This window comes from Notamacropus eugenii, chromosome 3, assembly GCF_028372415.1.
Source record: "Notamacropus eugenii isolate mMacEug1 chromosome 3, mMacEug1.pri_v2, whole genome shotgun sequence".
In the NCBI taxonomy this organism is placed as follows: Eukaryota; Metazoa; Chordata; class Mammalia; order Diprotodontia; family Macropodidae; genus Notamacropus; species Notamacropus eugenii.
Window position 1 is genome coordinate 250,567,604 of NC_092874.1, and position 17,977 is coordinate 250,585,580.

The following is a 17,977-nucleotide window of genomic DNA, read 5'->3' on the forward strand; positions in this document are numbered from 1 at the left end:
CATAGATCCTTTGTAATTAATCTGGGCATTTATAATAGTCAAAGGTGCTTTTATAAAAGCTGAGGAAACTCGTGTAGACAGGGGTTAAGGAACTTGCTCCAGGGTCATGCAGCTAGTAAGTGTCTGAGGTCATATTTCAACACAGATCTTTCTGACTCCAGACCTGGCACTTTATTTACTCTTCCACCAATGCCAGTTTTTCTGCTTAGTATGTCTATGCCCTCTATGCACCTATCCTCTCTGGGCTTCATTTTCCTTACCTTTGAAATCTGGTTAGAGTCATAGGGGTGGTGATAGGATCAAATGAGACAATATGTATGGAACTACTTGAAAACCATAAAGCATCTTTTAAACGTTGCCTACCACCTCCACCACCGCCATCATCGTCATCATCATCACCATCATCATTGTTGTCCTTGTCATTATATCTTTAAAATGGCTTACACATCTCATCTTTAGAATTGTAAAATATTAAGTTAAGAACAGAGGGTTATACTCTGTGCCACCTAAGGACCTTTCCAGCTCAAAACCTGTCAGCCCATGGCTGCACCAAGAGTTAGGGGGTTCTGGGCTCTCTACCATTTACTCACACAGTGAGCTTAGACAAGTCTCAACTTCTTTGAAGTTTAGTTTCTTCATCTAAAATGTGGATAATGATGGTAGGACTACACAACATTTTGGGGAGGAAAACATTTGGTAAAAGAAAAAAAACAGTAAAGTATTAATCTACATATCTACTAATGACTCTAATGAACCCCTTTATTCAGGGAGTATGGCAATTAAATATATCCATAAGACTTAGTGTAAGTTCAGGTCATAGTAGGAGTACTCTATGGTCAAACTGAGCAATAGAGAGTAAAGCCCAGACAATTAGCTTAGAGCTTTGCTGATGCTTATTCTGTTAGCTGTCATGACACCACAACATTTTATACATTTTTATTGTTTTATTATTGCTGTGATGGTTCATTTGTAATTTATCTTAGTTCAGATCTATGATTTCATTTTCAATGGTATTAGGAACTCCCCAGGTGAAAACTTCCTCTATTCGTGGAGCATGTACAGTGGAAATGCTGAGGAGTCAGAACACCCAGTTCAGATCTTTCCATTTATGCTTAATACCTGTGTGAACCTATCTTCATTTAACTTGCGTGGGCCTCTGTTTTCTCATCTGTAAAATGAGGACATTGTAGTAGATGGCTTCTGAGATCCCTTCCATCTCTAGACCCAGTATCTTACAGTCATCTGCCACTTCTGGTCTTACAGAGTTGTTGGTACTGAGAGCAACTTGCCCAGGGCCACAGAGCTCACTTGTAAAAAGAAGTGTTGGACTGGATTGCTCCAAGGACCGTCCGAGCTTTTGATCCAATATTATAGAATCATCTGCTACTTGTAATCTATTTATAGAGTTGCTTAAGGCACAGAAAGATTGTGACTTGGTCAGGGCTGCACCGGCAGCATGGATTTAATTGTAGTGAATTAGTGGAGTTAGCAATTGAATGAGATCTTCCTCACTCCTAGCCTGACTTTCTATTCACTGTAGTGCCTCTTCTTGTTATAGGATAGGGACTGGACCTGTCATTTCATTGGTTCAGGGAACTCCCTGAGGAGCAAGCCCTTTCACTTGACCAGTGCAGCTCAGCACTTTCTTTGCAGCTTCTAAAGAAAACTGAGACCTTAATCATACACCCAATATGGCTTTAGATGGAGATAGAACTAGAGTGAATGTTGCATTCTGCAAAAAATTATTGGGGGCAGGCAGATTCTAGAAATGATTCCTAAAGCTTTAAGCCCAAGACACTATACCCAGAAAAGTACCTTTCTGCTGTCATATGTTACTTTACTTTTAAGCCACTGGTGTTACATGAAAAAGAAAACTGTTACTAACCAACAGCTATATTTCTAGACATTATGTCTCATCCTCACATGCTGGCTAGTGATCTGGTTTCTTTAAGGCTATACTATTAGAGTCCAAATTTTGCTAAAGGTTTTGAATATAGACCCCGTGTTTAATAACGTTTACATGTGAAGACCAGACAAGCTTATTATCAGGTAGACTGCAGTATAATGTTAAAAAATATATTTGGAAGATCATCTTCAGAGTTTACAGAGAACAGTTGTATACTGTGGCTAAATCCAAGGTCTACCAATACTTAGGAAATTATGGTTGTGGTATTTGACCATTCTATTGTTTCTGAAGTTCACTTGGCAGAAGTGAGATTAAATAAAATAGGGCTTGTACTTTTAGTGATTACAGTGTGTGTGGGCTTTTTTTTACGGCTGTTGAAACAGAATCTCTCCATCTTCTTTCCTACAGGGTGCAGCTTTAATTCGAATGTTGGCTAATTTTATGGGCCATTCAGTATTTCAGAGGGGTTTACAAGTAAGTAGCCTGTTTTCTATTCTCTCTCTCTCTTTTTTTCTTCTTGTCAGTACATTCTTTTCAAGGCATATCTCAAGATTTAGGAGATCACCAGTACAGGGTTGCTGAAAGTGATTGAAAACACAAAGACTTGTAAAGGTAAGCAGTGTCTTTCAGCATGATAGATGAAGTTGTAGATACAATTCTCACCGTGTCAGCTGACTGAACTTGAACAAGTGTATGATTTTGCCTCCATTAAATGTGCCCTGCCAAGCTGAAGTAATTTTGAAGTGTTCAAGAACTAGAATAACCTGGGTTGGATTTGCTCAAGAAAAATGTGCTTCACTTCAATTATGTTTAAAAGTTGATATGGAGATAGAAATGAATATTAACCTTGCTGAATGACACATGTGAGGAAAGCTAATCACGCTCCACCCTTTCTCCCTCAAATACGTTCACCATTGCTTCTGACTTGTTCTTGGTTCTGAAAATATCTTAAAAACTATTTTTCTTAATTAATAAGTGTGCATAACTAGAAACACATTTTTCCAGGCAGAATATGGAGCATGAAGTCTTTTAGGCAGTGATTCATGGTAAAGCCAGTCTCTTAAACTCTTTGAAAACAAACACAAATATTGAAAACAATATGACTCCTTTATTCTGTTGGAATCTGTTTGAGTAAATCAGGTTACCAGCATCTGTGATTGATGAATTATTTATGATGCATTCTGCTACTTAGAAGTGTCCTTTAAAGTAAATTGATGTTCACCTGAAATACAATTATGCTAAGACAGAGAGAGCAATCAATCTTATCTGCTCTTGGTAAGCTTTTCATTTTGAAATTTAAATAAACTACATCTGGGATCAGGTCATATTTTAGTACTATAATTCTACCTTTAACCAAAACTTACTGAGAGGTAAAATATAAAGTAAAAATTAAATATGTTATGTCAACTATAGATATATAGAACAAAAGGGAGGGGAACTACCTTGAAAGGAGGAGTTACCTCCTGCCTCCTTTCTTGCCAGCTCCCCAGATACCTTTGAAGCTTTGTACTAACAAGAGTTGGAATATGTATTCCTGTGGGATCTAATCAATTCTTCTTCTCATATAGAATATTGTGATCTATCAATCTGTAGGGCAGGTTTTTGCCAGTTTCTTCCCTTATTCTGTGGCAAACAGACTATTATTTTCACAAGTTTATTGGGGAAATCACTTTCTTACAGATTTCTCCTTTAAGAAATTGCCCATATGAAACATAATATATTTTTTAAAAACAAATTGTATATGTGGAGGGTATAAAGGAAGTTTGGGGCCAGAATCCTTGAAATTTACCAAATCTCTGGGCATTATAGGTCTGATGTGGACATACAAGTCATCCCTCTCTCCTAAATTCTTCTAATTACTATCTCTCTGTGAAGCTAAGAGTGGTGGGTCATGGTGGGGCCAGAAATGATCTGGGCTTTGCTCAGGGCAACACAAATGGGAATTTATTTATTAGCAATTGATTTATCTAGAGAGGTAGTATGATGTAGCAGAGACCTGGGTGTAAAATTAGGAAGAGTTCTGTCTCTGTCACATACTAAATATGTAATCCTGGGCAAATCACTTAACTACTCAGCATTCTAAGAAACTCTCTAAAATTATAAATGGCGTGAAAGGGGCATGGGTCTCTCACCCATGTCTCACCCATGCATTCCTTATATGAATCAAATCACAGGTGAAAGTCCCTATCCCAATAATCTCTAATTACCTGTTATATAAAATTTCTGTTGTTTGTCCACATCAGCGTTTATAGATCTCTCAGCAGAATGAGCAGATAAAAGTTTTCTTTGCAAAATGTTTATTGCTCCAGAACTTGCTTTTAACATATATATCTCCTTTCCATACAATGCATGTTTTTAATAGACATTTCTTTTTTCCAACAAATCATTGAAGTCATAATTTATCTAAGATAGCTGATATTTTGTCCTTGTCTTCTGTTGTAGCCCACCTCTCTTTGGAGCGTGAATGCACATCTGCATTTGTCTTGTTGTACACGAATTGGTTAATTCTGAAGTTGGCATGTGGTGCCATATGTTTGTCAACATTCCATTTCATTTGCTCCCTGACATCTCATTGATCAGGCAGATCTGTATCCTTCTGAACTTCACTTGCCACTGTATTTATGCTCATCCCTCAACCTGATTTAGTGCATCATCAGCAGTTTGGATTAGTTTACAGTAAGCCTCTGTGTCTGGGTGATAAATTAGCATATCTCCTCCATGAAGATGTATGGTATACAGTCTGGAGTTGACCTCCTGAACAGACACTTTGTGTCAGGGAGCTGAGTGGTCATAGGGTGGGATATTATAAGCTTTCTTGTTTTAAGAGGACCCTGGGGACTCTTGGCTTACAAGTTGCTGAAAGAGCTAATTTAGGATGTCAAAATTACCACCTCCAGAAAACCTCCCCAATTGTTCCCTTGTTCATTAAGGTTATTTTGTATACCAACAAATCAAAGTTTATTATTTGAAATCAGGCTAGAGGATATAAGTGTAGGTACAGACAGACCTCATTCATAAATATAGTCTAAGGAGGCAGCTAGGAGGTTCAGTAGAGGGAATGCTGGACCTTGAATCAGGAAGATTTGAGTTCAAATCCAGCCTCAGATAGTTACAACCTGTGAGATCCTGGGCAAGTCATTTAACTTCTGTTGGCTTTAGTTTCCCTATCTGTAAAAACGGAAATGATAAAGTACTTGCCTCCTAGGGTTGTTGTGAGGATAAAATGAGATAATATTTTTGAAGTGCTTTGCAAACCTTAAAGCACCATAGAGATGGTAAATTCATTTTTAAGGCAGTTTTTGAGCACTCAGAACTAATTTTCCTTCTGAAAGGATGGTGCAAATTATCTTTAAGCTCCCAGACCAGTTCACAAAAGCCTCTTAAACACTTAATGTTCAAGTACAGCACTAATCATACTAGTTCAATCTGTACCAGACCACCATTTATTACTTTTTCTGTGCAAAAATATATTCTGGTTTGGCTGAAGCAATTCCCATAGCAAGAAGGGCTGTCAGGAAATGACATAGAATTATTTGTGAAGCTACAGTTGATAGCAACCAGACTGGGAGTTCCCTAGGAGATGTAAATGAATTATCTTAAGTGTTTTGCACCAGCAGTATCTATACCAATTGTCATTCATTGTTACTGGAACTAGATGGAAAGTTATGCAAGGAGGGGCTTGAGCTAAAGGTTAGAATGTCCTTAACAAAGGGAAAGGGGAGCTAGTGAGCACAACCCAGAGATGAGTCAGTGAAGGTACCACATGATCAGCAGCAACTAACAAGCATAAAGCCTTGGTTAGAAGAAGTGACATGGCAAAGTGGGCAGGGCATTGAACTTGGAGCTAGAAGCTTTGTGATTCTGAATGAATCACATAACCTTTCTTTGCCTCCCTTTTTCCCTAGTGGTAAAACTAGGTGGGAGATGGGCTCAGTGGCCTTTGGAGTCCCTTCCAGGACTACATCTATGATTTTATGACTATTAAGTAACTATTAAGCTTTTGAGACTGAGAGTCTTAAAAACTCAAAGCAAAAGAAATCTTAGAGTTATATACTTAAATACTCTCATTTTATAGATGGAGATCTGAAGCCCAGAGAAGTTAGGTGACTTCTCCAAGGTTACCTAATAAGTTAATAGTAGAGCTAGGACAAGAAATGTGGTCTTTAGAACCCTTAGCCCAGTTTTTTATGTCTGATTTCCTAAGTGCCACCTAGGAGCACCCTTCAACTTACACAATGAATCCCCCATGGACAATTACTCAGATTCGAGGTACTCTGTGCATCCGCATTCCCCAAAGCCATAACCATAAGCCCCTAGCAATGTGCTAACCATTAATAGTGAGATGATGCAATCAGTTCAAAATGAGAGCATTGAATGAAATAGTAAGAAAAGCAGCAACAAAATGTTTCCCTCATGGACCTGCAGTGGGCTTTTTTACAACTGTGCACAACATCTATGAGAAGAAGACCCATTAGGTCTCATGGAAAGATACACATATAGGAAATCCAAGTGGCCAGGATGTAAAGGGCATATATGCAGGGAACATGTATGGTGAGGGTACACATAGGGAAAGCCAGGCAGGCAGGAAAAATACCTATCAGGATTCCCTGTGAGAAGGGACACAAGTAGAGGAAACATGTATGACCAAAGGACATCTGTAAAGGGGCAACTTGAAACCTTTGATGCTTCAGGGGAATTGGTATCTTCTAGAGCTGTCCTATCCTGCCCCTCTAGAGCCTATTTCTTGCTCTTTTCTTGTAGACTCCTCTGGACACTGTTCTGCTGAACGCTGCCATATTAGACATTACTCTGCTGAATGAGTCTTCCTAAGCTTCTGTCTCATTCGAAATTTTTCAGTATCTCTTGTTCTGGAGAGAAAACCTTCTTAAGAATGATCTAGAATACAAATCTATAAAAGATTTTATTTCTTACATTGTCCCAAGCCACGGCAGAGAGAGGGAACTGTTGGTGTGTGGAGAAGTACCTCTCTGTGGGGGAAGTGGCCTTCTGAATAAGAAGCATTTTCCACAAGTACTTCCAGTGGGAAACAAGTTATGCTGGGATAATAACTGGTTTGTCACTAGCCAATAAACACTAGTTTATTGTATTTCAAGATGGGATAAAGAGACTTTCTACTTGATTAGTTCAGCATTGCCCTCAAGTGGTCCAAGACCAGGTGTACTTTATCTTTTGGTTGTCCTTGGCTCTAGAACTGGGATAAAGGAAGGTAAAACATAAGACAATTGATGTCAACTGGAGGCTACTTGAAAACAGGGTTACTGATGTGAAGAAGTGGAAAAATCAATACCCCTCTTTCTCTACCACCATGCTTTTCAGGGGAAAAGACCCTTTATTTATTTAGGTTCTTTTTTCCTCTTTACTTAGAAAAAGCAGAAACCACTGCTAAAACCAGCAAAAATGTCCTATCCCCCCATTCTTTGAGCTGTCCTATCTTGTTTTTTTTTTTAATTAATTTATTTATTTCACTTTTAACATTCATTTTCACAGAATTTTTGGGCTCCAAATTTTCTCCCCCCTTGTCCCCTCCCCCCACCCCAAAACACCGAGCATTCCAATTGCCCCCATCACCACTCCGCTCTCTCCTCCATCATTCCTCTCTGCCCTTGTCTCCATCCTCTCCTCTGTCCTGTTGGGCCAAATAACTTTCTATACCCCTTTACCTGTATTTCTTATTTCCTAGCGGCAAGAACAGTACTTGACAGTTATTCCTAAAACTTTGAGTTCCAACTTCTTTTCCTCCCTCCCTCACCACCCCCTCCCTTTGGAAGGCAGGCAATTCAATATAGGCCAAATCTTTGTAGTTTTGCAAATGAATTCCATAATAGCCATGTTGTATAAGACTAACTATATTTCCCTCCATCCTATCCTGCTTCCAATTACTTCTATTCTCTCTTTTGATCCTGTCCCTCCCTATGAGTGTCGACCTCAAATTGTACCGTCCTCCCCATGCCCTCCCTTCCATCGTCCTCCCCACCCTGTTTATCCCCTTGTCCCCCACCTTGCTGTATTGTAAGATAGGTTTTCATACCAAAATGAGTGTGCATTTTATTCCTTCCTTTAGTGGAATGTGATGAGTAACTTCATGTTTTTCTCTCACCTCCCCTCTTTTTCCCCAAACTAAAAAAATCTTTTGCTTGCCTCTTTTATGAGAGATAATTTGCCCCATTCCATTTCTCCCTTTCTCCTCCCATATATTTCTCTCTCACTGCTTGATTTCATTTTCTTTTTTAAGATATGATCCCATCCTATTCAATTCACTCTGTGCACTCTGTCTCTATGAGTGTGTGTGTGTGTGCATGTGTGTGTGTGTGTGTGTAATCCCACCAAGTACCCAGATACTGAATAGTTTCAAGAGTTACAAATATTGTCTTTCCATGTAGGGATGTAAACAGTTCAACTTTTATAAGTCCCTTATGACTTCTCTTTGCTGTTTACCTTTTCATGTTTCTCTTCATTCTTGTGTTTGAAAGTCAGATTTTCTTTTTAGCTCTGGTCTTTTCATCAAGAATGCTTGAAAGTCCTCTATTTCATTGAAAGACCAATTTTTCCCCTTAAGTATTATACTCAGTTTTGCTGGGTAGGTGATTCTTGGTTTTAGTCCTAGTTCCTTTGACTTCTGGAATATCCTATTCCATGCCCTTCTATCCGAAGCTGCTAGATCTTGTGTTCTCCTGATTGTATTTCCACAGTACTTGAATTGTTTCTTTCTAGCTGCTTGCAATATTTTCTCCTTGACCTGGGAATCTGGAATTTGGCCACAATATTCCTAGGAGTTTCTCTTTTGGGATCTTTTTCACGTGGTGATTGGTGGATTCTTTCAATATTTATTTTGCCCTCTGATTCTAGAATATCAAGGCAGTTTTCCTTGATAATTTCCTGAAAGATGATGTCTAGGCTCTTTTTTTGATCATGGCTTTCAGGTAGGCCCATAATTTTCAAATTGTCTCTCCTGGATCTATTTTCCAGGTCAGTTATTTTTCCAATGAGATATTTCACATTATCTTCCATTTTTTCATTCTTTTGGTTTTGTTTTGTGATTTCTTGGTTTGTCATAAAGTCATTAGCCTCCATCTGTTCCATTCTAATTTTGAAAGAACTATTTTCTTCAGTGAGCTTTTGAATCTCCTTTTCCATTTGGCTAATTCTCATTTTGAAAGCATTCTTCTCCTCATTGGCTTCTTGAACCTCCTTTGCCAATTGAGTTACCCTATTTTTCAGGGTGTTATTTTCTTCAGCATTTTTTGGGTCTCCTTTAGCAGGGTGCTGATCTGTTGTTCATACTTTGCTTGCAAGTCTTTTGTTGCTCTTCCCAGTTTTTCCTCCACCTCTCTAACATAATTTTGAAAATTTTTTGAGCTCTTTATGAGGTTTTCCCAGGTCTGATCCCATTGAGTGGGCTGGGATGTAGAAGCACTGACTTCCGTGTCTTCCCCTGATGGTGAGCACCGCTCTTCCTCATCAGAAAGGAGGGGAGGAGAAACCTGCTCACCAAGAAAGTAACCCTCTATAGTCTTGTTTTTTTTCCCTTTTCTGGGCATTTTCCCAGCCAGTGACTTGACCTCTGAATATTCTCCTCACTCCCACCTGCCTCCAGATCCTCCCAGCCAGCGCTTGGGGTCTGAGACTCAAATGCTGCTTCCCAGCCTCAGGGCTTTGGGCGGGGGCAGGGCTGCTATTCAGTATGAGATCAAGTTCAGCTGCCCGGGTGGGGGCAGGGCCGCCTCACAGGCTCAGTTCCCTCAGGGGGTTTATGCAGAGACCTTCAACAATGGATCCAGGCTCCTGCCTGCTTGGGGAGCTCCAGTCTGCTCCCACCTCCGCTGGTGCCTCCTGAGGGGGCCTGAGTCATGGGGACTCCCCACTCCCCTCTTGACCCGCCAAAGAGACCCTCTCACTGACCCTTGTCACCTGTGGGTGGACTGACCCGCGCGGCTCCTGGAGATTCTGTCCCTGAAGCCTGCTGGGATCTGCTCCCCGCTTGGATCTGCTCCCCGCTTGGATCTGCTCCTCTCGGCCCGGGCAGCCGGCAGGGCTGTTCTCGGCTCCCAGTCTGCTGCGCGAAGAACCTTTTGCGAGAGGTTTTCAGGCTCTCTGGAACAGAAATCTTATCCACTCCCCTGTTATGGGGCTTCACCTGCTCCCGAATTTATTGGCAGCTCTTTACTACAGATATTTCATGGGCTGTGGGTTCGGAGCTAGCGTATTTGTGTGTTTCTACTCTGCCATCTTGGCTCCGCCCCTGTCCTATCTTGTTAACTCAGAGTCTTGATTTGGGATTCTCTCAACTGTCCGCCAAGAGATCTTCCTCAGCCCCAGGGGCCAAGATCTTTGGAACAAGCAAAAACAAACAAGCAATCCCCCCCAAACACCCAACAAACCAGGGTCTCCCCAGTTAGCCAATGTCCTCAGGCTAATTTTTTTTTTCTTTATACTCCAATTCCTGTTCTTGGGGCCTTAGATCCTTCTGTCAGAAAACCTCCCCCTAGAGCAGGGGTATATGGATATATTTCAAGGGGGTCTGTGAACTTTAATAGGGAAAATACTTTGATAATTACATTTCAACATGATTAGATTTTTTGATAATCTTTTGCATTTTATTTTATGCATTTAAAATATAACATTCTGAAAAAGGGCCCATAGGTTTCACCAGATTTCCAAGCAGTCCCATGATGCAAAAATGGTAACAATACTACCCTTGCTTATGTTGGAAATTCCATTTGTTTCCTATTTTTAATCTCTGAAGGTTAGACTATAAGATAATAGTTATTTCTCTAAAAACTACCAAATAATGAGGTTCAGTGTTCCCTTTTTGAGCCTAAGCTTCTACCATTCCCCAAGTAGACGAATAGATGGGGAAGAAAGAGAAGTTTAAGGGAAGAGGACATTGTTTCTCCTGCCTTTGGTCTTTTGCTGGAGTAGGATGCTGTACTGATCCACTTTCTTGGTCTTTCATATGCAGATGATAGCCCACAGCCTGAGAAGACCTTTGCTGACACTCTCTTGTTAATATAATATACTTAAGTCTAAATAAAATGTCACCAATTAGTCCCAACAATATACCAATAATGTCAATTATGTGCCAATAATGAATCCTCTGAAGTGGTCTCATTATTCATATTCTGAAACCAGTTAATGTATTTTACAAAATTGTAACTGAATAGTGCACTAATTGGACCTAGTTGTAGTAGTAAATCCTTTAGAAAACTTAAACATAGTTTCTTTGATTGTTACAAAGACAACTAGGACAGGGAGGAAAATTGGAAGCCTACTCCTCATTCAGCAATGGCCTCAGGTGGAAGAGAGCAGGTGAGCTGAATCTTTGGGACTACGGAAAAGAAATTGAAAAAGGCTATGAATAGGCATCTAGCCTAAATGAAGTGTTCCTTGGGGTTTACAATGAAAGGAGGCAGTGCCGATCCCAATCTATAATGAAAATTTGGATTTGTTTTAATAGAACTATATTTAACAGCTTGATAAATTAAGATGTATGCATACTATAAATGTTATGGATGCAAAACTAAAATGAAACAAAAATATTAGACATCTACTGTGTGCAAGGCACTTGGAAAAGATTTAAAAAACAGACAATATCTGCCCTTGAGGAACTTATTAAGATTTAGCAGAACTAGTAATAAATAAATAAAATAGATAATAGAATAAAAGTAACACAGATAACTCTATTTCAGATTAGAATGTTCTAACTGCACAGAACAGCAGAGAAAGAGATTTAGGAAGGGAAGGACGACTTTTAGCTGAAGGGTCAGGGAGAGTTTGGGGCACCTGATCTTGGTTTTAATAGAAGAATTGGATTTTACCTATAGAGATACAAGTATGGAGGCTATTCTAGGTCAGGAAGACAGCATGTACAAATGTGTGGAGATGACATAGGGCAATATAACACCACAGAGTCCATTTTGGCTAGAAATAGTGGTATTTGTGAATTAAGTAAATTCGAGAAACTCTGAATGTGTAGCATATAAGTGGGCATACAAGGATCTTACATTCTACTGGAGCGTATAACATCAGTATATACCAGGAAGTAAATGTGGAGGATATATAAAGTACTGATGTAAAGAGCGACTTAGTATTGATTGGGTGACAGGTGATCTAGCTATCTGAAAGAGCAACCATACTTAGACTGTTGTTCATGATTGCAAAGACTTTAACTCAGAGTAATGCCAATGCAATACTCATAGCAGCGCCTATGAATATACATGCATATTTCCAGGGTAAATGTGCAAAATAAACTCTTTTCCTCAAAGACAAAACCAAAATATTTATTTGGGACATCATTAGACTATCAGGAGGTAAGATTTAACATGGTACTTATCACTAATCCATGGAGCGCTGACATTTTAAACCTTTTTTCTGTCAGGCCTCCCCACAAAAACAAGTTTCTCTAGACAAATTCCTCTCTCTGCCCACTCACAGCTTGCTTTTTTCCCTCTCTCTCTGCTCCTTGGCCAGCTGCTCTCACTCACAGCTTGCTTCTCTCTCTCTGCTCTACCTGTGCTCACTTTCTCCTCATACTGTCTCTCTCTCTGTCTCTCTCTGTCTCTCTCTCTGTCTCTCTCTCTCTGTCTCTGTCTGTCTGTCTGTCTGTCTGTCTCTCTCTCTCTCTCTGTCTCTCTCTCTCTCTCTCTCTCTCTCTGTCTCTCTCTCTCTCTCTCTCTCTCTCTCTCTCTCTCTCTCTCTCTCTCTCTCTCGCTCTCCTCTTTGGCCAAGCTCCTCCCAGTGTGATCTCCATGTGACCACAGGCTCCATGTGACCATGGCCTGAAAACTCCTACAAAGATACAGATTGCAACTGAAACTAGATTAAAATGTAATTAGGTAATATTTAACAAAATAAAATAAAAATGCAGTACAACATAGATTGTGTTAATATGTGGTTCTCTAAGTCAACATTCAAGAATCCTTTTTTTCTTTTTGAGCTTGATGCCACTACAGCAGAGTATTCAGTGCCCATATAGAAAGCTGATGTCTGTTAAGATACATCACCAAGATAATGATGTTAGGAACAATTGATATAAAATTTAGTGTTTTTTAGAGAGACTGTATAAGATCATTAGGGTTCTATCTTCTCATATCTTTTATCATCTCTACTATATTGAATGAAATATGACTTTTAATAAAGAATTTGAATCAAATGATCATTTAATGTGCATAGATGGCATCTAGCTGTTGTATATGATTCCAATGAATAATATACTTAACAGCTATTGCATTTTATAGATTCTTTCTCTAACGTTCTTGAACTTGAACATATTCTTGATGTATATCATGTAATGACAGAAGCAGACGACAATAAATTTGAATCTGGAAGGCTACTAACGAACCATTGGATGAAAGTGGTATGTATAAATACATTGGTCTCCTCCAAGAAAGGCACATATTAAAGATATTAAAGAGAAGACTATGACTGAATATGTTAGGAGACTTACTGGCATCCTGAAGTCAAAGGTGAATAGGAAAAGCATTTAACATATATAATTGCAACTCTTTTGAAACTGGAAACTGGATCATAGCATAGATTATCCTAACAAAAACCACATACAGGATCTGTATTTCCTCTCTAAAAAGGAGAAGGAAGAATGATAGACATTCTTAAAACACATAATGAACAGGTCAAAAATCTATAGAGATGACTTTTGAACATGCAGATATCAGTTCACTGAGCAGCAGTCAATGCTAATAAGGGATACGTGCTGTTAGATTTGTCAAATGTAACTGAAAGCAATTTATCTGTGTATTAAGTTTATGGAATAAATAACATTCAAATATGGAACAGAAGTACCTTTTATAGGAACTATTTCTAGGAGGTCTAGGGCACCATTGTCTGGTCAGGGTTTGAAGATAGCATGATGACTAGTGTGAGTACTTTCTTAAATGGAGGTTTCTTAAATGGAAGTTGGCAATCCAAGCAAGAGGCTATAGGGGGTACTGGTGTTGCTAGAATGAGAAGAATTATGCTGGGGATAGAGACAGGTGATAGTCTTGGACAGTATTGGCTAGTATGAGTGAAGAGGAAAGCTGCAACTTAGTCAACAATCTATCAAACTAATGACTGTCATATGAGTTTGTTTTGTAGAAAAGGAGCAGGGTTTGATGTCAATTTAGTACTAGATCTTTGCCACTGGAAATTATAGAGAGGTTGTTAACTTTAAAGAGTTCAGACATAAATGACCAATATAGATAGATTATGAGGAAATGGAGAGAGAGAGAGAGAGCAAGATTAAGAGCTTATTATATGTATGTGCAAGGCACTATGTTAAACCCTGGAAATACAAATATAAGCAAAAACAAAGTCCCTGCCCTCAAAGAACTTAGGTTTGAGTGGAGGAAGACAGCACATAACAGGGAACTAAAAAGAGGGGAAAAGGGGATGACAAGATTCTTTGCCCAGGTCATGAGGTCATCTAGGACACCATGGACTGATCAGGATTTGGAGGCAGCATGATGGCTAGTGTGAATGCATCTTTGAATGGATGTTCACAAAGGAAGTTATCAACTGGAGCAAGAGGCTATAGGGAGTAGAGCTGATTCTAGAGTAAGAAAAGTGCTGCTGGAGGACAGAAGTGGGGTGGTAGTCTAGGGCATTGTGGGCTTGGATGAGTCTAGAGAGGAAAACCATGCAACATCATTGCTATTACTTTTTATTTAGTTATTATTTTTATTCATTCGTGCCTGACTCTTTGTGACCTCATGATCCAAAGCATGCCAGGCCCTTCTGTCCTCCACTATCTCCAGCATGTACCACATGTTGTAAAAGATTAGCAATTGTCAAATGCCTACAAAGATATGACCTGGTAGCTTGTATTATATATCAGCAGCTCACTCCCCTTTATGAGAACAAATCCTTTTACTATAGATACAGATCTTGAAAAATTTTGCAGAACTAAATCAATAAGTGTTGGAAAGGAGCCTTTGTCATAGACCCACAATTTCCCAGATATAGCACTGATCCCTGAAAACAGTATTTAATGCCAAATATTCATAATCTTAATACTCTTAATAATAATCTTTACAGAAATAACATTATATGTTTTATATATGCATAACATACATAGCATGATATATATATTATATATAACACAATAATATAATAATCTTAATATTCATAAGAGGTAGCTGGTGGCTCAGTGAATAGACTGAGACATTGGACCTAAAGTCAGTAAGGCCTGAGTTTAAATCCAGCCTCAAACATTTTCTAGCTGCATGACCTTGGGCAAGTCACTTGACCTTTAATTGCCTGACAATCTGAACTGAATCTACTAGTGAAGGGAATGACAAATCAGTCCAGTACCATCACAACGGGTCAGATATAACTGAAATATCTGAACAAAAACAAATCCATAATCTCCAAACTACATGGAACAAAATGCTTTCAAAATGGAAAGACAAAGAGCAGAAAATATAAAAATCCTATCATAGTAGAAGGAGACATCTGTGACCCCCATTGACTCACCTGCTATTAGACAATGTACTTTCATTGAGTCTACTGAGGATGAACATATATTCCATTATCTTTATTTAATTAATGAAAATTCTTTTATCTGCCTGTGCAATAGAATATTAAATATGAAAAAAAATAGTAGCAGAAGAGTAACTTCATCCAAGACTGTTTCTGTCTGAGCCCCATTAAAAAAGTTTAGAACTGGATAATGACCGGCTGGCACTGTTTTAGTCCTTTGTGGTTGGCATAGTACTTTTACATCATATTATTACACACCCATATGTGTTATTATCACCATTTTACAGATGCTGAAAGTGAGGCTTAAAGAGGTTTAGTCACTTTCTCGTTGTCAAGTAGTTAGTAAATATCAGTGGTGGAGTCCAATGTAGGTCTCTCCAATGACTCCATGTTCAGCCCTCTTTCTACTGCTTCCCTGCTTCTAAGCCTTGATTCTTTCATCTGTAAGATAGTTTTATAAAATGATCTCCAAGGTCCCTAGCAAATTTAAATATTATGATCCTATAAACAGAGCCTCATGGGCTGCTTATACTCGGAGAAAGAAAGAGGAAGCAAATAACTGACAAGAAAAAGAATGGCAGTGTCATGGAAGTCAAAAGGAAGGGAGTATGTTTATTTCAATTCAATAGCCTATAGCTTACTTTACCCATCATTACTTCTTCCATTGCCCTCTGGCTTATCTGTAGGTTTGATTCATTTGGTAGTGATGTTCCTTAATTACTAGCAAGCCAACCTCACCAGAAGAATGGCCATGAAAATATGTGTTTTATAGCAGTAAGCGGCTTGGTGTCACAGAAGGAATTGTACCATTGCAAACCGTATGAGCCTAAACTTCTCATAGGGCATTTAGGTGACACAGTGGATAGAGTACCAGGCCTGAAATCAGGAAGACCTGAGTTCAAATCTGCCCTCAGACACTGGCTATGTGACCCTGGACAAGTCACTTAACTCCATTTGCTTCAGTTTCCTCATCTGTAAAATGAGGTGAAGAAGGAAATGACAAACCACTCCAGTATCTTTGCCAAGAAAACCCCTAAAGGGGTCACAAAGAGTTGGGCATGACTGAAATGATCAAACAGCAACAGAAGCAGAAGCAACAACATTCTCCTTTATTGTTCATTATTCAAATGCACCACCTGTCCAAAATACCTATGTACTTCTGCTCATGTGCATATATGTATGTGAGTGGGTTTTGTGCATTCCAGTGATTTAATTTTTCTAGGGAACTCATGGTATGGAGTCTCCCTCCATTGAGATGTATTGCAGCTCCTCTGTAATTTATAACCTTAGAGAATTGCCTGGGGTATTAGGAAGTTAAATGGCTTCCCCTTGGTCACATAGCTAGTAAGTGTCAGAGGTGGGACGTGAACCCACAGTCTTCCTGAATTTCAGACCATATCTGGATCTTGTATGCTATGTTGCTTCACACATATAAACCGTATCTTCTTTTCCACATCCACTCATACATGTAATCTTTTGATCAAAAACTCTGCATAACATAAATTCCGTGGAACCCTCAGCTTCTTAAAGTCATTTGCCCCTTCCTAAGTAGAATATAGGGACTTCTGGTTCTGGGTCATTTCCCTAGATGCATCTTTAGTGTTCTTACTTTCAGTATAGTAGCACCAGCTTCTCTTATTAACACTTGTTCTCAAAAGACATCAAGAATAGAACAGGTTTTATGAGCATGGTAAAGGATACAGGAGGAGGGACTCATACTCAAACCTGTATAGCATCAGGACTCTCCCTTTCCTTTCCGGTACTCCATGTGACCCTAGAGAATTTTATTGTTCTTCTTAATTAAGGAACTACCATAGAAGCTCCCTAACTGCCCAAATGTGAAAAAAAAGATACAGAGGTTTAATAGAAGGTTCTGACACCACTCCCTCTGGTGGGCTGCCTATCCCTGAGAATGTGTATGTTTTTTCTGACTTAAAATTCTATCCAAATTGAGGCTTCAAGTGAGGGGGAAAAGACATGGAAGCCATATACAGTCTAAAGTCTGAGAGGTAAGATGCTTTGAAGAACTCCTATCTCCCTCCCAGCCCTCCACCCTAGGGTAGTATAAAGTCCCTGTGATTTACAGCATTGACCTTCATGGAGCCCTAGAAAGAAAAAAATCACTTAGGTGTTGTCCTCCTGTGCCTCCCCCTACACTATCCGACTGCCTTCTTGCTCTACCACTCTCATACCACTGCCCTGTTCTTGACAGACATCAGATTACTAGTTTGGCATAAGTGATGCCCTTTCTTTCCAACTAATATAATAATCCTTTTTGTTGCTTACTTTCCTCTTAGATCTGCTTTTTGGGAGTAGCTAGGTGTTGCAGTGGATAGAGAGCTAGGCTTAGAGTCAGGAAGACGTGAGTTCAAATCCAGCCTCATACACTAGTTGTGTAACTTTGGACAATCATTTAACACTGTTTGCCTCAGTTTCCTCATTTGTACAACAGTATGTCTCCCAGGGTTGTCATGAGGAGCAGATGAGACATTTATAAAATGCTTAGCACAGTACCTGGCACATAGTAACTGCCAAATAAATGCTAGTTGCTATTAGTATTATTATTAATTATTAGCT

The 17,977-nt window shown here is 39.2% G+C and overlaps 1 protein-coding gene across 1 annotated transcript in view; it reads left to right on the forward strand.

The window, feature by feature from the left end:
* Positions 1–17,977, forward strand: part of TRHDE (thyrotropin releasing hormone degrading enzyme) — a 511,960-nt gene that overhangs the window by 331,676 nt on the left and 162,307 nt on the right. The window contains exon 7 of the mRNA XM_072655393.1: positions 2,315–2,380. Within this exon, the coding sequence (XP_072511494.1) occupies positions 2,315–2,380 (66 nt within the window). The remainder of the gene's footprint in view (positions 1–2,314; positions 2,381–17,977) is intronic.